General features: G+C 38.3%; 3 protein-coding genes across 3 annotated transcripts; all 3 read left to right on the top strand.

Annotated features, from left to right (window-relative positions):
- The first annotated feature begins 517 nt into the window (after positions 1-517).
- Positions 518-1,498, top strand: LOC103554365 (olfactory receptor 52H1-like). Its single transcript, XM_008525400.2, has one exon. It carries the CDS (start codon positions 518-520, stop codon positions 1,496-1,498), a length of 981 nt encoding a protein of 326 aa, XP_008523622.2.
- Positions 1,499-8,252: 6,754 nt separating this feature from the next.
- LOC103553569 (olfactory receptor 52H1-like) lies at positions 8,253-9,209 on the top strand. Its single transcript, XM_008524180.2, has one exon. The coding sequence runs from the start codon at positions 8,265-8,267 to the stop codon at positions 9,207-9,209; it is 945 nt and encodes a 314-aa protein (XP_008522402.1). The 5' UTR covers positions 8,253-8,264.
- An 8,224-nt stretch (positions 9,210-17,433) lies between these two features.
- Positions 17,434-18,407, top strand: LOC103553562 (olfactory receptor 52H1-like). The gene is given in 2 exon segments (XM_008524167.2): positions 17,434-17,500; positions 17,503-18,407. Coding segments are annotated over 2 exon segments (960 nt in total). The 5' UTR covers positions 17,434-17,445.
- Positions 18,408-21,717: the final 3,310 nt, after the last annotated feature.

Genomic DNA, 21,717 nt, shown 5'->3' with positions numbered 1-21,717 from the left:
GGAAATTTTCTGCTAGAGTTTGAAGAGGTGGAAGCAAGTAGGTAGAAGTAGATTGGGTCTCCCAGCATCCAAATAATACATTGAGAATGTAGATTTGCTAATTCACATATGTCCCTGTTATTTCTTTGAATGGATACCTTGGTGAAGATATTCCTGAGACTCATGCCAGGTAGAAATTCAATACTTGCATCTTTGAGAAATCTCAGACGTAGTTACGTGGTGAGGACAAGACAATCTTGGAATATTACTTGATGACAAAGGGCCAATATGCTCCCAGGTCATCGATCTGTTGGTACATAGTCCCACCATAGTAACAATCTGGTTATTGTCATGTCTACAGGTAGGGAATGATTGTATTAATTGAGGTCTCTTGACAACTCTTGGTAAATGCTGTAGAGGTTGTGAAAGAGGTAGGTCGTGTTTTCCTTGTGTTTATTGTGTGATGGAAACAAGGGATCTTAGTTGTAAGAAGACTCGAAGGGAATTTATGGCCTGTTAGTGACAGAAGTCAAATATCATGTTTTGTCCTCAGGGAATGACGATCACCATGATGGCCACATTAAATTTTACCAGTTTCAATCCAGGCTCCTTCATTTTGGTGGGGATCCCAGGGCTGGAGCACTTCCACATCTGGATTGGCATTCCTTTCTTCGCTATCTACCTTGTGGCCCTTGCAGGTAATGGTGTCCTTCTCTACCTCATCACTATGGACAGCAGCCTCCATGAACCCATGTTCTTCTTCCTCTCAATGTTGGCCTCTGCAGACCTCATCTTATGCACCACGTGTGTCCCCAAAATACTTGGCATCTTCTGGTTGAATGCTCAGGAAATCACATTTCCTGGCTGCCTCACCCAGTTGTTCTTTCTCCACTTCAGCTTTTTCCTGGACTCAGCCATCTTATTGGGCATGGCATTTGATCGTTACGTGGCCATTTGCTCCCCTTTGAGATACACGAGCATCTTGACACCTAAGAGAATTGTCAAGATCATGGTGGGCATTGCTGGTCGGAGCTTTAGTGTTATTTTGCCTGTTGTTTTCCTGGTGAAGCGTTTGCCTTTCTGCAGGACACGTATCATCCTTCATACATACTGTGAGCATATAGGGGTGGCCCGGCTTGCTTGTGCTGATATTTCCATCAATATCTGGTATGGCTTTGCTGTGCCTGTAATGACTATTATCTCAGACCTCATCCTCATTGGTATTTCCTACATTCTCATCCTTCATGCTGTTTTCCACCTTCCATCCAGAGATGCCCGCCAGAAAGCCCTCAGCACCTGTGGTTCTCATGTCAGTGTCATTCTCATATTCTACACACCAGCCATATTCTCTGTCCTTACTCACCGCTTTGGTCACAGTATCTCTCGCACTTTTCACATTTTGTTTGCCAACCTCTATGTGGCAATCCCTCCTGCACTCAATCCCATCATTTATGGTGTGAAAACAAAGCAGATCAGGGAGAAGGTCATCTTTCTGTTCTTTCCTAAAGGGATGCACTGACCTGGGGATGAGAACATGGACAGAGAGATTGTGGGAAGTCAAGTAATCATCTTGATTTAATAGAATTACTTATGTAAATGCCTAGCAGAAAGCCCTCCAACAATGGCTCTAACTCCTCTGAATTTGAAGATCTTAATTCTGTTGAAAGAATGCATTGGTAGTATAAAAGAGAGAGAGAAATGAAAGGATTTTTTAAGTCTCAAGAAAATGATAGGCATCAGATGAAAAATCCTAATTTTCTACCATCAAGAACATAAATGCATAAAAGTTTTACTCTTCCTTTGGCCCTTTTATCCTGTTTCAAATTCCTCATTTTAAAATAAAGGAACAAATACTACTTAATTCATAAGCTTGCTGTGGGGTTAAATTTGTTTAGCACATATTAAGCACATAAATGCAATAACTATTGGTGTGTTGAAAGTTCCCAAGTCTAAAGCTCTATTCTCAATTCTTTCTCTGTCTCACCCAGCCAACTCTCTATTTGATGATTCCTCTTGACTATCCCACTGAAACTTCAAAATTAACGTGAAGCAAAAAAAATTACCTTGTTCTCCTCTTCCTTTCTTCACAATCCACCCATTTTCTTGAATTCTCTCTTATTAAATGGTATGGAATTCAACTAGTTTCCCAAGCCAAAGCCTTTCTCTTTATCTTATTTATTTTTTTTAATTATTTAAAAATTAGTTTGCTATTATGTCTTCCGAATATCCTTTAAGTTCATTCATGTTTCACATTAAAACATGATCAGTACTTTCTCTCTCTCCTGGATTTTTTCAGCAGCCTCAATTAGGAATTTGCTCCCTCTAATTTTTTTTTATCTCCCAACCATTGTTTGCTCAGAAACTAGAGTGGTCTTACTAAACTCCAACTAGATCATGTCAATCTTCTACTTAAAACACTCAAAAGTTACTCCTTTCGCCTGGAATAAAACTCAAATACCTTAACATAACTTCAAAGCCTTTTATGGCAAGATTGGATCTAATCAGTTATCACTTGGTGTCCACTGACTCAACTTTCCCCTCTCCTCTCACTCATTCCTTTACATGCTCTTTATGTTACAATTACCCTGCACTTCTTTTGGTTTTTCAAGCAACCTATGTTCTCTTTTCCTTCTGGACCTGCATATATGCTATTCCCTTTGGAATCCGGACCTCAGCTTGAATTTGGTTAGGAATGAGAGTGAAGGGAAGTAACTTTTCAATCTCTTTTTGTTGCTGTGTTTCACACCCACTAGCATAGCTGTAATTTTTGTTTTAAATGGGAAATAACAAGTATTGATGAGAACATGGAGAAATTGGAATCTTGATACATTATGAGTAGGATTGTAAAATGATGCAGTCTCTATGGAAAACAGTTTCTCAGTTCCTCAAAAATTTCAAAATTAACAGCAACAAAATTTTAAAACAAGCATAAGAAAATTTCCACTTAATTATTTATGAAAGAGCAACATGATTTCAAGTTACACAATTTGCCACATATGTAGTAGTAATTAAATTGTGGGAACTTCCAGTTTGAAATATTTGATTTGTACTCCTATGACAATACTAGATAGCAAGGCCAGCTGTCTATTAAGGAACCACTCTTGGATAATACTAATAGAACCATATCATTTATGTGTAAAATAATAATTGATTTGTTGCTGTTATTTAAGTGGGAGTGGAAAGTGGTGGGTATAGTTCAATTTTTAAGGTTTGAATTATGAATAAAGAGGCCAGAGGCACGAGAGAATGTTTCTATTTTAGTCCACTGGAAAATCATTAACTGATTTACTAGAAAACTTTTTTATTAGCGCAGGTTATGGCAACGTTCAACTCTAAGTTCTATATAACCTTATGTATGACCACAAGTTCATATATAACTCATGCATCTTACCTATCACCAGTTGTTTTCCACACAATGAACAGTCAAAGACAGACAGATGTCTCCACAAGCGGAGAGAGTATACCAAAGGTAAGACTTGGGCATTTTCATGGCTTAAACATATCTACTCTTCCTATAAAAATCCTGGCCCAAGAAAACTTGACTTATAGTACATCAAACAAAACACTGTTGTGCATTTGACTGATATTTTCAGTAGTTTAGTGGTGTGGGGTGTAAAAAGATCGCTACTGAAAACAGAATTATTTGTACTCTGGGTTCAATGAGAAGGAAACATCCCTGTGGATGAGGCAGAGGCAAACGAATTAGAAATTTTGGAGTCCACTATTCAGAGTTATTGTTGAATATCTTCACAGACATATAGACGGAGAGACTGGATTTATTACACCAGGGAAATTGACATGGCTGTTAGATTTGTGGGATTAGAACCTCTTAAGTATAAATTGAGATCTGGGCCTGCAGAACTCCTGATAGTACCAACAGGCAGATCTAACAGTCTTCCCACAAGAATGTATTTTATTAATTTTTATATAGTTTTCACCAATGAAAAATTTCTAATAAATTTTCAATTTGCATTGAGTCCAAAATAATAAAAATGTGCCAACCACCCAAAGATTTAAACAAAGATAAATAAAAATAGAGGAAATAACAAGTGCCATGACTCTGAGATGAGAACAAAATGAGATTTAAACTAAGGAACAACATAATCAGACGCACACTTTAGAAAAAGCAATCTGTTTTCTGTGTGGAAAATGTACTGAGAGAGACAAAAGTGGAAATAAGATGGTCCTTTAAAGGCTATTAGAGAAATTTAAGTAAGAGATATTGGTTTCTGGACAATGGAGACAGGGAAGAAAATGGATTGGGGAGATATTTGAGAGGGAACAGCAATAGAATTTGTTTAAAAAAGCTCATGTGAGTAGTGAGGTGACATTTGCTGAGCTTAGGAGCACTGAGACAGCAGGTTTGGGTGGGTGGTGGATGCAGTTTGAGACACGATGGCTCTGAATTTAAAGCAGATATTTAGCGAAAGACGTTCCAAAGAGGCAGCCATTTGGTGCCCAACAGGAACATCCTCATGCAGTCCTTCACAGGAAATAGCGCCCATGATTTGTTCCATTTCTGCCCCAATAGAGACAGTTCCAACTAACTTTCTTGCTTTCCAGTTTTTCTGTTCATCTACATATACACTGGTCCTCTAAGGGAAACAGAAAGGCACAAAAATCCATTGTAGAGCTACGAATGCAGATCCTGGGGCCCCACTCTGCAAGGCAGTAGACTATCTTGAAGGGGGCCGTGTAATCATTTTAACAGGTGCACTGTGAGCCCACCATGTGTTAAGCATTTTCACAAGCACTGTCCCACTTGTCATTTCTTATGCATAGTCTTGAGAGGTCTGGACTATCTTATCACCTTTCTATAAATATTAAGTACCTTGTGCAGAGTCCTTTATCTCGTAAGCAAGGACATGAGCTTGAAACTTAGCTGACTTGATAGGAATAAGCACAGAGCCACACGCACACACACACACAGCCATACATCCACAGACACATTAGCTTTCATGAAAATGCAAAAAATAAAAATGCATCCAGAGGCATCGTTAACTCGCAGGCATGAGCAGGGTTAATATGAACTTCTTTATACTCTTCCCTTGAGAGTGAGAAGAGAAGGCGTCAGGGTCCCTCAGGCCCTATCTCCCTCTTCCTCACTTTGAGCAATGACCACAAAAAATTAATGAGCACGGAATTGACCTGTCCATCAGTCCCATCCTTTCCCCTCCACTTCTTTCTTTCTTTGGCGAGTCTGTCCCCTTGCAGATTTCTGTGTGTCTGTCAGCATAATCTCTCTTCTTTCCCTTTGGCCCAATCTCGAAGATTAGGTGAGTGCTGGCTGTTTGAAGGGATGTGGTTGGGACCGGGATTGGCAGAGAAAGAGGGAGTGAATAAAAAGCTCAGGACTCCATTTTCTAGGAGCCATGGACTGAGCACTATAACTTTCTTTCCTGATCACTCCCACTTATAAGCCGAGGTCACAGTCTCCGGTACTTGATATACGCTCCATCAAATGGGCGCCAAAAAATTAGAACAGGTGGGCAATGATACAACTGGGTTAAGGATGGCTATGGTAAGTGTTGTTCAGGTAATTTCTGTGTTAGATATGTGACAGTTTGTGTTAGACATAACCCTAACCTAAAGAGTGAGTTTGAGTGTGTGGTTATGTGTGTATGCCTAGGGTGCATTTGTTAGCTTTTATGCATCTATTTCTGTTCTCTTCTTCACTGTGTGATTTGACTGCTAGTGATCATACTGATGATATAAAATATAACCTAATAAAAAGTAGTAAAACTTATTATGTGCTTATTATGTTGCAAGGCACTGCATTAAAGAGTGGTTTTAGGGTCATGTCTTATTCTGTCCTAATAATGACTAAGAATTAGAGATATTAGGCCCTGTTCAAAATAAGGAACCTAAGAATCAGACAGTTCAGGTAAGCCTGCCCAACTTCACACAGCTAACCAATTATGGAACTAGGATTAAGTTGCCTAGCTTTCTGGCTCCACAGCATAAACTCAGTGCCCATATTTTAGTAAGGTACTGTGAACATCTGTGTGTATGTTTGTACCTATCATAATCACATTTAATAAAATTAATACTAATTACTGTCTATCATCTAATATGTAATTCACATTTAAATTTCCCCAATTATAGATTATCTTCTATTCCTAGTTTGTTTAAGCAGAATCAGATCAAAAATTATATTTGATTATTCATTATTTTAAATTTATTTTTATCAAGCAAAGTATTTTCCTCATTTATGCGCCCTTCCCTTTTTCAGTGGCGCTGACTTGTTGAAAAGACAAAGCTGTTTTGCAGATCATCCCATATTGTAGATTTGTCCGACTGTAGAATGACAGGCCTCAGAGTTAACGTTCTCTCTGTGTGCCCATGTGCGTGTTTATAAATACTTTGGGATGACTCTATGAACATCTGTTGTGTTCACTACATGAAAATATACAACTAGGGGAGATTTTTCTCACATATGTATAAAGGATGACTTCAGACAAGCTGAAAGAGCTGTTTTTCAAAGTATATGGTTTCAGGGTCCTGATGTCATATGTTGCTTGAGTTTGTGAGCAGCACAGAAGAGAGATTTTCAACGTGAAAGCTGAACAACCTAGCCAGATCTCCAGTGTTGGCAATAGGTGAGTTCTAGGCCCCCAGTGGGTAAGAGAACCAAGATGAAAATGAGTAAGCTGGAGAACATGCATACACAGCAGATGGGGGACTGAACTGTGGTCCGTTGTCTGAGCTCTGGACTGTGTTCCCAGAAACTAGAAAATATGAATTATGGAGAAACTAATGAGGATGGTTTGAGTTTCTACAAGGAAGTGTTTTTATTTATAGGAATGGGAAGTTCAGAAAGGAAAGAAGAGAGCATCCTGTTTCTCTTTTGCCATAAACAGGAGAGTGGAGGAATTAAGCATTGGTCTGGGAGATGAAAGGTATTGTGAATTGGACCTGAGAATGAGATAAAAAGTGGGGTAGGGATAAGTTTGAACATGAGTTTAGACCTTGTCTATTCAGGAGTCTGAGGTGGATGGCCATCACCAGCTTCCCTTCACTGTTCTCCCCATCACAAGCTGACCCTGGGAGCCCTTCTCCTTGCTGTGTGGTTGGTTATCTGTAGATTATTAATCGCTTTCTATGCAAACACATCACTGGAGACGGAAGAAGGTATGTGAACCTAGTCTTTAAAAAGCAACACCTCAAGTAAAGATTTTGGGAATTTACAAAACAAATGGCTGTGCCAAAATCTAATCATGAAATATTTTGTCGTTGTGTTTGTGTGGTATGTGCATATGTGTGTTTATGTGTACATACGTGTGTGCAGGTGTGTGTGAGAGAGAGACAGTGGAAGGGAGAGTTTATGTTTGTGCAAGATTATGTGTGGGTAAATACGTGATGGTAAAATATATGAGAAAATCTAAGTATAGATCAGAGTATGTTTGAGATTGTAAATCTTAAGTGTGTCTATCTAAGAGAGTATGTGTCCTGGAGTCTATGTGTCTAATAGAATATGTGTTCACAAGGAAAGAATACTTTTTTTGGATAGAAAATTTGACTAATAGTGTTATTAAGTCCAAAGTATTAAGATATTATACAGCTGTACAGTGCACAGTGTGCTGGAAAATGACTAATTTTTGGAGGAGCAACAGCTCCTGAGCCTCAGCTATAAGAAACTTTTCTAGTTTAAATTTAAGTTACATGTGTTATCCAGCATAGTGAAGGAACTCAGCTTGTGTTTGTTGAACCGAATTAGATGTCTGGAATGCAATAAAGGGGTGTTGACCTCACAAATCGAAGAGCCACAGTCATCAGGTAGTCTTGAAAAGAGTGGGTAATTACTGTGGGACAGAGATGACATTCCACAATGACACAGAAAGTATATATTAACCAATAATGTCCATAATGCCATATAAACTATAATCCACCAACCTATTGAAAAATATGCCTCGCAATTTAACTTGTATCAGGGGCAAACAGTATAATGAAAAGAATGATTTTAGCCAGTGAGAAAGGCTTCGTGGAAAAGTTGTGTAAATCAGCAGAGGCAGCCAGAAGGAAGAAGATATTCTCTTTAGGTAGAATGAGTATAAATCCCATTATATCTGAGGCAATCCTGGTTTATGCATGTTACCTGCTATCATTACAATACCAATCTTTTTTCACTTCAAAGGTGTCATAGTTTGGAAGATAAATTAGATAGTCACCTTATCTTTAGGATTCAGTAATGATGAGTAGTTTTAAGTGAGTAACTCAAGTGACCCTAAATATCCTTTATCACCCTCTGTCCTCAGGATCCGGAACTTGTGCCATTCTAGTCTGCCATGATCATTTTCAACGTGAGCAATTACAACCCAGCAACCTTCATTCTGGTGGGGATGCCAGGCCTGGAGCAAGCCCACGTGTGGATTGGGATTCCCTTCTGTACCATCTATATTGTGGCCATTGTGGGAAACTGTATCCTTCTTCTCATCATGGTGGAGCGTAGCCTTCATGAACCTATGTTCTTCTTTCTGTCAGTGCTGGCCATGACGGACCTCATCTTGTCCACGGCCTGTGTTCCTAAAACACTCAGCATATTTTGGTTTGGGGCTCAAGAAATCATATTCCCAGGGTGCCTTACACAAATGTTCTTCCACCATTATAGTTTTGTCTTGGATTCAGCCATCCTGATGACTATGGCATTTGACCGCTACGTGGCTATTTGTTCTCCCTTGAGATATACCACTATCTTGACCCCCAAGACCATCATCAAGATTGTTACGGGCATCTCCTTTCGAAGCTTCTGCATTGTGCTGCCAGATGTATTCTTGCTCACACGTCTGCCTTTCTGCAGGACACGCATCATACCCCACACATACTGTGAACACATAGGCGTTGCCCGGCTGGCCTGTGCCAATATCTCCATCAACATCTGGTATGGCTTTTGTGTTCCCATCATGATGGTCATCTCAGATGTGATTCTCATTGCTGTTTCTTACACTCTCATCCTCTGTGCTGTCTTTCGCCTTCCCTCCAGAGAGGCCCACCAGAAGGCCCTTGGCACCTGTGGTTCCCATGTATGTGTCATCCTCACATTTTATACACCTGCTTTTTTCTCCATCCTTGCCCATTGCTTTGGACACAATGTCTCCTGCACTTTCCACATCATGTTTGCCAACCTCTATATTGTTATCCCACCTGTACTCAACCCCATTGTCTATGGAGTGAAGACCAAACAGATCAGAGATAAGGTCATAGATTTGTTTTCTACCAAGGGTACGGAATGATGTTCTACTGTGCAATGGAAAAACTAGGATAAGTTTATAGTGTATGCTAATATAGCAAGAATTAAAAAAGCCAATGCTATGTAAAGTAAGAACTGCCTGCAGGTGCTTTTGCATACCAGGAAAATGGCATGGTCTATAGGAAGGAGATGGTTCTTTGTACAAAGATTTCCTTAATGACTTGTTTCCTTATGGAATATGAAATTATAGAGAATATGATCAGGAGGACGGAGGTGAAAACAGAGAGCCAACTTACTCTGAATGGAAAAAGTAATGAAAATTTGGAAATTGAGATTTGCAGCTGTGGAGAGAGAAAAATGTAAGAGAGACTAAAAGTGAAAATATCAATGAGAACTTTCTCATTTAGGGGGATTAGCAGATGGATTTAGGACATTTATGATAACATTCAATTCTAATTATTGTCCATGTTATACTTTTGTAATTCCCTTAAATATCCCATCCCTGCCCCACCCACAGGAAAACCTTTTAGTACAAGTCTACTGTAAGCAATGCGTTCTGTCAGCAGTGCTCTAATGGGAATGAGAGAAGTAGCATATTTATCAGTACCAGAGGTGGTGGCACCAGTGCTGACAGAGGAGGGTAGCCTCTAGGCTCCATGACACATTGAAGAAGTAAGCTTCAGTAATAGTGCCCAGGAGAACATGGCCCTGGAAAATAGATGGAGATCTGAGACAAGGGCTGGGCTTTCCACAATGCATAGATGAGACCTCAAGGCAGTTCATTTGGACACTAAAGTAAAAATTCAACCTCATTGGCCAGAGGATTTGTGGAGTTCTTATCTACAGAGTGTATTTTCTTGATTTCAAGAGAGAAGCAATTACAAGACACATTTCTGCAGTGAGGAGGGAGGTTGAGGAGGGGAAAATTAAACTAAAGTAATACATCCAAGGCAAGATGCATCCAAATTCTATAAGCATTAGAATTAAGAAAATACCATATGTTGTGAGCATAAAAAAAGAAGAAAGATCTGGAGTTCTTCCAATAAATCTTTTGTTGAAAATTATCCATGTATTTTGAAATTATTTATAGAGTACATAGTATATATCAAATATTCTAAGCATTCAGGATATGAAGGCTAATAAGATGGAAGAGGCTCTACCTTGCTTCTATAGAGTTTATATTCTAGAAAGAGTGACAAAGAGGAAGCAAGAAAACCAATAAATCCACTACATTCAAATAGTAATATAACCAATAGAAAAATAAAGCTGAGTAAAGTGATGGACTAAAACTGGACAATGAGGACAACAGCAGAGAGGATAGAAATGCAAAGACCCTGGGGCTGGAAACAGCTTGACATGAATTGAGAACAGAAAAAAGGCCAGGCTGGCTGGAGCAGAGTGAGGTGGGGGTAAGGGATAAGGGTTGAAGAGGAGCAGCGCCAGATCCATGAGGAGTAGAATCATCCAAACCTCATTCGTGGAAGAAGAAACTGAAGCTCACAGAGTGAAAATGACTTTTCCGAGGCACACAGCAAGGAACTTAAGTATGTGGAGCTAGAATAGAATCTGCTGCCCCCCGTTCAGCGATATTCCCATTGAACACAGCCTCGTGCTTGTGTAAACAGACTCCAGAGGAAGGGAAAAAATATTTAGGAATATCAGAGCCTGTTTTTATTGCTTTTGTGAACTCTAGTACTCTTGAATGAAGCCACATCTGACTAAATGAGGATTCTGCTGTCTGTGCCAGCTTACCAGAAATACTCACAAATATGAGACGAGGTTCTCTCTTATTCTTTTCTGGTTATTTACATCTTGCTGAGAACATGGATTGGCCAAGAGCTGAAATTTTGAAAACTTTACTGAAGGAATCATAAAGAGTCTGAGATGAGACAATTTAAAAGTCTATATTACTTCCATCCAGGAACTCAAACTCATGGTATTCACTGGACATGCATGAATGACTCGCATGAAAGCTTGATGACCTAGAAAAAACAACAAAGGAAGGAATTGTCTCCTGCACTGTCTCCTTTTGCCCCTCCCACCCTGTATGTTTGGCCCAGTTATCTGTTATTATTTTTCTACCTTTCCTAGGAGAGTTCATTTATTTCTATGGCTTTATCGCCTCTTTGCCGGTAACTCTATATCTTAGTTTTTGTACTTGGTCTTTCTGATAAATTTCAGTGACTGCTTTCCTACCTCAAAGGGTCAGTACTAGGATTAAAAGAAAAAAGTAGATGAATATGCTTTGCAGATTATAAAATACTGCTCTAATATTAGCTGTTATGTTAGTATTTTCACGAATTACCACTGACATTCTCGCCTTGGATTCATCATGTTTAACCCTGAGCTCATCATTGTCTTCTAAAATCTTCCCACCTCTTTACTCTTTCTGGAAGGAGAAAACAGGTAAGGCCCAGTTTTGCTCTTCCCTCAAGTTTAAATTTACTGTCCTAGCTGCCAATGGCTCTCTCTGTTGAGACTGGATGCAAATATTCTATTCCATTTTCAGATCATGAAGGAAATTAGGAAATTACATATTCATGTTTGGATTAAAAAAGAATAATTATACAAAAATCAGCAGGTATCTTTCTCACACATAAATTGTCTTATCCTATGTCCTGTCCCTCTTGTAAATTTTCCATCTGTTACATGAGATATTAGATATTAAGACTCTATCAATTGGGGTATTGACTCCTTTTATCTTCCCATTCTCAGAACTTAGAACTATATTCTACACATACATCAATGAATGTGTCCCTAATACTTTATTTTCTAGACTTTCCACATCTAACCATTCCGTAAGTCTTTGTGATTCCATTTCTGTTGTTTCTTGGATTTTAGCCCTACTAATTCACCAGTCCATTTGCCCCTGTCTTAGTCAGATACTTGCATTTTGTACCTAGACCAGATATTGCATATTTTTTTTGTTTTTTTATTTTTTTGCTGAGGAAGCTTTGCCCTGAGCTAACGTCTGTTGCCAATCTTCCTCTTTTTTGGTGAGGAAGATTAGCCCTGAGCTAACATCTATGCCAATCTTCCTTTACGTTGTTTGTGGGTCACTACCACAGCATGGCTGTTGAGTGGTGGATTTCCATGCCAAGGATCCAAACCTGTGAAGCCGGCCCACCAAACTGGCACACACCAAACTTAACTATTATGCCATGGGGCCAGCCCCCTGTTTTTCTTTTTGTAATGTACATTTATATTGTTTTTTGTTCTTTCCTCCCTGAAGTCCCAGGATATAGTTGTACATCCTAGTTGTAAGTAGTTCTAGTTCTTCTATGTGAGCTGCCACCACAGCATGGCAACTGACAGGTGATGTGATTTCATGACCAGGAAGTGAACCCAGGCCGCTGAAGCAATGAGCACCAAACTTTAGGCACTAGGCCATCAGAGCTGGCTCCATATATGTTTATGTCATATGCCAGTGACAAAAAGATGTGTTCAGAAGAATAACATAGGGCTTATGGACAGTGAGTTATGGAATAGATTTACAATGTCTACTTTGGGAGAAAGGAGGCAGTTATATGTTTTATGCTTTTTCATCTGCCATTGTGAGCCTAGATTATTAAAATTAATTTACAAATTATTTCTCTGTCATAATTTCTATCCAATAACATTCACAAAACACCTATTATATGAAAGAAAATGTATACAAACTGGGAGTAGAGACATGGAGCAAGTACATATGCTGTTTACAAAGAAGTTTATGACTTAGCAAAAGGAGTAAGTCACATACATAGAGACTTTTCTCAGATAATCCTATGTATTGCCATGATTGGGATAAGGTGTTAGGGAAGCACAAAGGAAGCATGCTCAGTCATTCCTTGGAGTCAAGGAAAGTTCCCTGGAAGAGTTCATTTCTGTGATGGTCTTGAAGAACAAAAAGAAGTTGAGCCCCAAGAATAAAGGGAATGGGACCTGCCACCCAGAGGTGATGGCCTGAGCATAGGTGGGAAACCATGTGTTACAAGTTTAGGTTGATGGAAGTATGATCCATGATGATGATGACCTTGTTCGGAAGGGTTGTAGGGGCTGGACATTAAGAAACATGAGAAACACGAAATAAATCAAAGTCTTCAGTAAATATAGGAAACTGGTTAGAATATCAGTAGATGACGTTTATAAACTGTCTCATAGCTTGATGCTATTGTTGACTTTTGAAAATTAATAATTAATCACACATTTTCTTTTTCCTCTTGCAAACTAATTGTTAGGCATAGGAGTCAGACAGGTGGAGAAGAGACTATGAACTTCATTTCTGGTAGTGTTGAATTCAATAATGTGATATGACTGTATATTAGATTGGATTTCTACTATTTAAGTACAAGTCTAAATTTGGGAGGACACGGAAGAATGGGTCAGGATCCATGGAACAATCACGTTAGCTCGTTCATCTGCAGAAGGACGCCACTGAATGACAAATGTGGAGATATATATATGTAGACATATGTAGAGAAAGGCCTCCAGCTCTTCTCAAACTATCACTGAGGAAGGACGAGGTTTTTTTTAATTTTACAAAACTGTGGATTAACACTTTTGTAAAAATAAATTACTAGAAAAATAAAATTTAAAAATAACCATGGAACATGCAACTCTCATCTCTATTATTATATTCAAAGGCATAAAATATGTTACAATAAGTATAATCGAAATAAACACAGGAAAAAACTAAAAGACCGAGAATTTGTACACACTGTTTCTTGAAAGTGCACAAATGAGTGGTTAATGTACAGAACTTACGTCACATTCATGAGATTTGTCATTTTGCATAGATTAAACAAAAACCTGTGAGTGACATAGTGAAAGCCGCCAATTAAAAGCCTCTATGTACCTTTTGAAGCAATATCGTGTGTATCAATATTTAAAATTTTTAACATGTCAAATGAGCTTGCATTTTGCTTGTTAATTTATCTGACCTAAGTTGTATTTGATGATAGTGCTATTTGTAAGTAATAATTTATGATTAAACTATTTTTTTGTATGTTTTGTTTGGTCAGATGTTGCTGTTCTAATGTTAGTGTGAGGGAAACCTTTCTCACATAGATCTATTAATAAGAATGGAATAAATGATTTTAAAGCAATTTCATCATTTCAAGGACACATTTTTGTATTTCATTCAAAATTAGCAAGCAATGCTATATTTTCATTATTTATCTTCAATACTTCATTAGTACCTAGTTCCAACGATTTGTCCTATAAGCTATATTTAAATTCAAATGATCATTCAACGAAAGAATTTGATTCTGAATCCTTGAACTTCGTATGTGTGGATTTTGTCGTGATGAAAAATAAAATTTGAAACCTTCTATTAAATTTGTAAGGTGTTCAGTGATAATTTTGTAGATGTGCAATATAAAGCTCATCACTTATTTTATTGAAAATTGTTATTTTATGAAATATATTTTGTAAAGCATTTATTATATGCCAGGTACTGTTATAAGATATATATATATATATATATATAACACATACATACATATATCTTATATGTATTATATAATATATACTACTCATAGACTCATTAAGAGAAAGGTACTACTACCTTTACTAATACAATTAATATTATTAGTAGTTTTATTTTAAAGATAAGAAAGTTAAGACATAGCAAGGTGAAGTAACTTGCCCAAAGTCACAAAGTTAATAAATGGAAGAGTCAAAATTCCGCAAAGACCCAGAACCTAAAAACTTGACCACTACTCCTGATGGTTTTCTCCTCCACATAATAAGAATACTAATAACTTCTTCCTCTAATTCCCATTATATTGTCTTGAGGATGCATAAAGCTATGTGGAAAGAAAGAAGAGGAAAGTGAACTGAGCATTTATTGAATGCTCACTGTGTAATAGATAAATAGGTTATATCATCCTCATCTTCTTTATAGATGAGTAGAAAATGGAGTTCATTCAGAGATGCTACCTCTCAAGCTCATTGAGTAATTAAGTAGTAGATTCAGGCTTTAAATCAATATCTCCTGGGCCTAATACAGTTCTTTTCTCCACTTGACACTGAAACCCAGGGTGGAAAAAAACTTCCTCAAAGAAGAATAAATGTTAGGCAGAAAAGTGATGTTAAAAAAATTATTTAAAATAAGAATTTTATGCATAAGCACACATATTTGCATTTTTATTATGATCAGCTTCTTATGCATTGGGACACTAAGGATAAAAAGCCCTTCAAAATAAACTTTTTCCTCAAGGAATGCAGTCTAGAAAGGGAATAAAGGCACAAACATGAAAAGATCTCTAATAAAACAGGAAGGAATGTTCTTAGGACCCAACAAAAGAGTGATTTAGTTGAAAAGAGGTGGAGAATCTCAAGAAATGGAACTTCCACTGTGGGCTGAGTATGGGAGTGGGTAGAGATGAGATGTGAACCAGGTTTTCAAGGATGAGTTTGTCTTGGGCTAACCTTCAGGTTGAGTTGTTCTTCTCAATCTCAGAGAACTTCAGGATAGATTACTCTCTGATATTAATAATGATTAGCAAGCAGGCTACTAAATTATGTACAGATGTTTCTATTTCTTTAACAATTCATTAAAGATTACATAAATCAGTATCTATTAGGTATGAATAGGTATTTTGACTTATTTTAATGATGAATATAATTTTTAAATACAAAATATATTTGGATATAAAAGAGTACTCTATTCTTATACAATTATCTACATTTTAAAGAAAATTCTGTCTGGAACAGACAACGGGAGCCCAGGTTTATTTGGTAAGGGTTTTTGAAATGACATGATCATATTTAAACTGATGATAAACGGAAGTGTCCACCTACATAAGCTGCTGTGTGTTAGCGTCTCTGAATTTGGGTATATACACATATATGTTTATGGCCATGTGTAGGTGGTAATAAAAATAAATAACATTCCATGGGATGATGAATTTTAGGCATGACAATTCTCAAATGTTCCCCTTGTGAGAAAGATGTTGAACTGGCAAAGCTAAGTGCCAAAATAATACACAAGTTATTAGATAACATGTTAGGGAGAAAATGCAAGTGCATAGTTAGAAAAGTCCTATTTGGATGGTGGATTCCAGATAAGTTATCATATTTCCGCTAATTAGTTTTTTTTGAGATGGTGGCATATCAGAAGGTATTAGAATAATAGGTGGAAGGAAGCGGGGTGGGCATTACTGTAAATTTCTAAAACAAGAAATCAAAAGTGAATTTGAGGAGAGCATGTATTTAAATGCATTGAGACAGAGATGAGAATAACATGGGGATAATAGGAAGATGTAGAGATAAGGATAGGTGAATACAAGACAATTGCTAGGTATAGAAAAGGATTAAGTCGAGGTCAAGTTGGGAGCATTTATTTGGATTTCTTAGCAAGATTTGAAAACATCTGTTTAGCCCCTTCCAAAATCTGCTGGGTCCTCATTCCATAAATAATGGGATTGAGCATAGGTGGGACGACCACATAGACGTTGGACAAGAGGTTATAGACATAGCGTGGGATGCATCTCTCACCAAACCTGTAGGCAAAGACAGAAAAGAGGGCAGGGATGTAAAAAGCTAGGATGATACAGACGTGGGAGCTGCAAGAGCTCAGGGCCTTGGCCCAAGCATCTCGAGAAGGGAGGTGGAAGACAGCTTGGAGAATGTGAATATAGGAAACAGTGATAAGGATGATGTCCAGGCCTGTGGAGAGGTCGCAGGTCCTACAAACACTATGGGCTCTGCACACAGGCATATTCTCTATAGACAGTCACACATGAGCTCTGTGCAAAGTGCACAGTGAAAGGCTCTGCCTGCAGACAGTCTCTGCATCCTCATTCAGAGGCTCTTCACAGAGCTGCAAGACTTTCAGACAAATACAGGACTCAAAAGCATCGCCATAGTCACAAAGTGCTACAGGTTCTGGAAAGAGCAGGAATAGCTAGAATGTCAAAAACAATCTCTATAATCTCTAGCGGCATATGAACTGTAATGAGCTCTGCAAAAGTCCCCGGCTTTGTGCAGAGGGCTGGAGTCCCGCACCAATGAGCAATGCCTCTGCTTAGCAGGCTAGGTGGAGGAACAGGGTGGGGGGCAGCGGGTACTGCAGACTCTATATCTCCTTTCCCCCAGGCACAGATGCTGTGACAAGTATGGAGACATTGAAGGCAGCAGTGGCATGTGGAAAGAACACTGGACAGTGTGTGAAAAAAAAACCTGATTCTGAGATCTGCTTTGTCACTTTGAATATGATCTTAGTTGTGGAAAGGACTTAAAGGGAATTTATAGCCTGTTATTCTCAGGAGTCAAATATTATATTTTGTCCTCAGGAAATGACAATCACCATGATGGCCACATTAAATTTTACCAGTTTCAATCCAGGCTCCTTCTTTTGGTGGGGATTCCAGGGCTGGAGCACTTCCACATCTGGATTGGAATTCCTTTCTTCGCTATCTACCTTGTGGCCCTTGCAGGTAATGGTGTCCTTCTCTACCTCATCACTATGGACAGCAGCCTCCATGAACCCATGTTCTTCTTCCTCTCAATGTTGGCCTCTGCAGACCTCATCTTATGCACCACGTGTGTCCCCAAAATACTTGGCATCTTCTGGTTGAATGCTCAGGAAATCACATTTCCTGTCTGCCTCACCCAGTCGTTCTTTCTCCACTTCAGCTTTTTCCTGGACTCAGCCATCTTATTGGGCATGGCGTTTGATCATTACATGGCCATTTGCTCCCCTTTGAGATACACGAGCATCTTGACACCTAAGAGAATTGTCAGGATCATGGTGGGCATTGCTGGTCGGAGCTTTAGTGTTATTTTGCCTGTTGTTTTCCTGGTGAAGCGTTTGCCTTTCTGCAGGACACCTACCATACCTCACACATACTGTGCGCACATAGGGGTGGCCCGCCTCGCCTGTGTTGTTATCTCCATCAATATCTGGTATGGCTTTGCTGTGCCTGTAATGACTATTATCTCAGACCTCATCCTCATTGGTATTTCCTACACTCCCATCCTTCGTGCTGTTTTCCACCTTCCATCCAGAGATGCCCGCCAGAAAGCCCTCAGCACCTGTTATTCTCATGTCAGTGTCATTCTCATATTCTACACACCAGCCATATTCTCTGTCCTTGCTCACCGCTTTGGTCACAGTATCTCTCGCACTTTTCACATTTTATTTGCCAACCTCTATGTGGCAATCCCTCCTGCACTCAACCCCATCATTTATAGTGTGAAAATAAAGCAGATCAGGGAGAAGGTCATCTTTCTGTTCTTTCCTAAAGGGATGCACTGACCTGGGGATGAGAACATGGACAGAGAGATTGTGGGAAGTCAAGTAATCATATTGATTTAATAGAATTACTTATGTAAATGCCTAGCAGAAAGCCCTCCAACAATGGATCTAACTCCTCTGAATTTGAAGACCTTAATTCTGTTGGAAGAATACATAGGTAGAATTAGAGAGAGAGAAAGACGTAAGGATTTTTTAAGTCTCAGGAAAATGATAGGCATCAGATGAAAATATCCTAATTTTCTACCATCAAAAACATAAATGCATAAAAGTTTTACACTTCCTTTGGCACTTTTATCCTGTTTCAAATTCCTCACTTTAAAATAAAGGAACAAATACTACTTAATTCATAAGCTTGCTGTGGGGTTAAATTTGTTTAACACACATTAAGCAAATAAATGCAATAACTATTTGTGTGTTGAAAGTTCCAAGTCTAAAGCTCTATTCTCGATTCTTTCTCTGTCTCACACAGCCAACTCTCTACTTGACAATTTCTCTTGGCTCTCCTACTAAAACTTCACAATCAACGTGAAGCAAAAAAATTACCTTGTCTCCTCTTCCTTTCTTCACAATCCACCCATTTTCTTGATTTCTCTCTTATTAAATGGTATGGAATTCAACTAGTTTCCCAAGACAAAGCCTTTCTCTTTATCTCATTTATTTTCTTTAATCATTTAAAACTTGGTTTACTATTATGTCTCCCGAATAGCCTTTAAGTTCATTCACATGTTTCACATTAAAACGTGATCAATACTTTCTCTCTCTCCTGGATTTTTTCAGCAGCATCATTTAGGAATTTGCTACCTCTGAATTCTTTTCTCTGCCAACCATTGTTTGTTCAGAAACTAGAGTGGTCTTACCAAACTCCAACTAGATCATGTCAATCATCTGCTTAAAACACTCAACAGTTTCTCCTTCTGCTTGGAATAAAACCCAAATATCTTATCATAACTTCCAAGCCTTATATGGCAAGATTGGTGCTAACCAGTTATCCCTTGGGGTCCACTGACTCAACTTTCCCCTCTCCTCTGCCTCATTCCTTTACGTGCTCTTTATGTTATAATTACCCTGTATTACTTTCGGTTTTGCAAATAACCTATGTTCTCTTTTCCTTCTGGACCTGCATGTATGCTATTCCCTCTGGAATCTGAAACTAAGCATGAATTTGGTTAGGAATGAGAGTAAAGGGAAGTAACTTTTCAATCTCTTTTTCTTGTTCTGTTTCACACCTACTAGCATAGCTGTAATTTTTGTTTTAAATGGGAAATAAGTATTGATGAGAGCATGGAGAAATTGGAACATTGATACATTATTAGTAGGAATGTAATATGATGCAGTCTCTACAGAAATCAGTTTGCCAGTTCCTCAAAAAGTTCAATATAGAATTATCAAATGACTCAGCAATCCTACCCCTAGGTATATACCAAAGAGAATTGAAAACAGGTGTTCAAACCAAAACTTGTAAATGAATGTTTATAGTTAGCATTGTTTATAATAGCCAAAAACATGGAAACAACTCACATCAAATATACATCAATTGATGAACGGGTAAAGTGAATGTGTTAAATCTAAACAATGGAATAGTTTTCAGTATAAAAAGGAACAAAGTTCTGGTACACAATATAATGTGGATTTATCTTGAAAACATTATGTTAAATGAAAGAAGCCAGACACAAAAGGCTGACATATTGTTTGATTCCATTTATATCAAAAGTCCATGATAAGCAAATCCATAGAGACAGAAAGTGATAAGTAATTGCCAGGTGAATGGGGGAGGATGAAATAGAAAGTGACTGCTTAGTGAGTAGTATGAGATTTATTTTGGGGTGATGAAATGTTCTGGAATTAGATAGTGGTGATAGTTGTACAACATTACAAATGTACTAAAAGCTACTAAATTGCACACTGCAAAATGGTAAAAATGGCAAATTTTATGTTATGTGAATCTTACCTTAATAAAAAAGTTAAGTAATATGCTCAATGTCATACAAATAACATCTGATGAACATGCAGCTAATAAATCTGCCTGATTCCAAAGTCTTTGTTTTACCCACTCACTATCCTACCTCCCAATGAAACAGGATTTCTCCAGCATAGTGATCTCACCCTTTTACATCTTTTTGAGAGTCCTTAATGTCTATCTCACAGAGTTGTTGTATGAGGATCCAATGGGAAATTGGAGGCTAGAGCACTTTAGAAATTATAAAATTGTATACAAATGTATTGTGTCACTGTCATTAATGTCATTATGTTCCCTCCTATTAGCTTTCGCTCTCCTTACGGTCAAAGGTTAAAAACAAAACAAACCAAAAACCGCATCCTTTGTCTACAGCAAAGTCCGTCTATCTCCCTCCTCCTTTCTTTTCCCACCAGAGTTCATTTAGCTACAGTGAAGTGTCCTCCCACAGCTTTTCCCTATCTTGTGGGTACCACCCACTTTGGATGGAGGATGACAACAGACACTACATGTGCGGATCGTCCATCTGCACAGCCCATATTCCAGGCAGTGTGGGCCAGTCTTGCACTTCCATCCTTCAGAAGCCCTTGTGGGAATTTTCAAGGCAATTTTGCCTTGCTACATAATCATAAAACTTCCTTCTTCTCAGCTGTCTACTCAGATTCCTGGCATATTGTGGGTTGTATAGAAAATATTTGTGTGTTTTTCCTGAGTTGACCTTTCTAAATAAATTTTCTCAACATCTTAGGATCCTAGGACAAGAGCAAGTCTTGAGAAATTAATTTACAACCATACTTAGTGGGATAACTACAGATAATGGGAGAACTCTTGAGAGATTTACCTAACTCCAGAAATAAGAAGACATGGCTGGGTTTTAGAACTGGAGATAATGGTCTTATCTTTTCCCTGGAGAGATTTATTTCCCATTAGTCTGAAGGAGACTTTCTCAAAAGGAGAGAAGGTAGGGGGAGGAGGGATAGTCTCTCTGGATTTTATAAGCAGAAAAAATACATTTTTCTTCATTCCTTGAATTTGTAAGCATAAGGCATTTGTATGCATAGGACGTTTGACCTGGCCTGTATTATATAGACCTAGGGATAAGAATTGGGTATGGGAAACTGTTATTATATGCTTTTTAAGTGAATAATGATCATCTGTCCCTGATCCAGAACACTTTGTGTGTGCATTCAGGATAAATTGATAACATGAATATTTAAAACTCAGCACATGCTCAGTACCAGCTTCCAGTATAAATGGTCTTCTACTTCCAACTCAACCACATAAATCTTGAGTGGCTTCTATCTCTATGCCTATACCTGTCTATCCCTCTCACTCTGTTCCCTGTAACCACATACA

Source organism: Equus przewalskii, chromosome 6, assembly GCF_037783145.1.
Source record: "Equus przewalskii isolate Varuska chromosome 6, EquPr2, whole genome shotgun sequence".
In the NCBI taxonomy this organism is placed as follows: Eukaryota; Metazoa; Chordata; class Mammalia; order Perissodactyla; family Equidae; genus Equus; species Equus przewalskii.
Note: the sequence above shows the minus strand (reverse complement) of the source record. Positions and strands in the feature narration are given on the sequence as shown.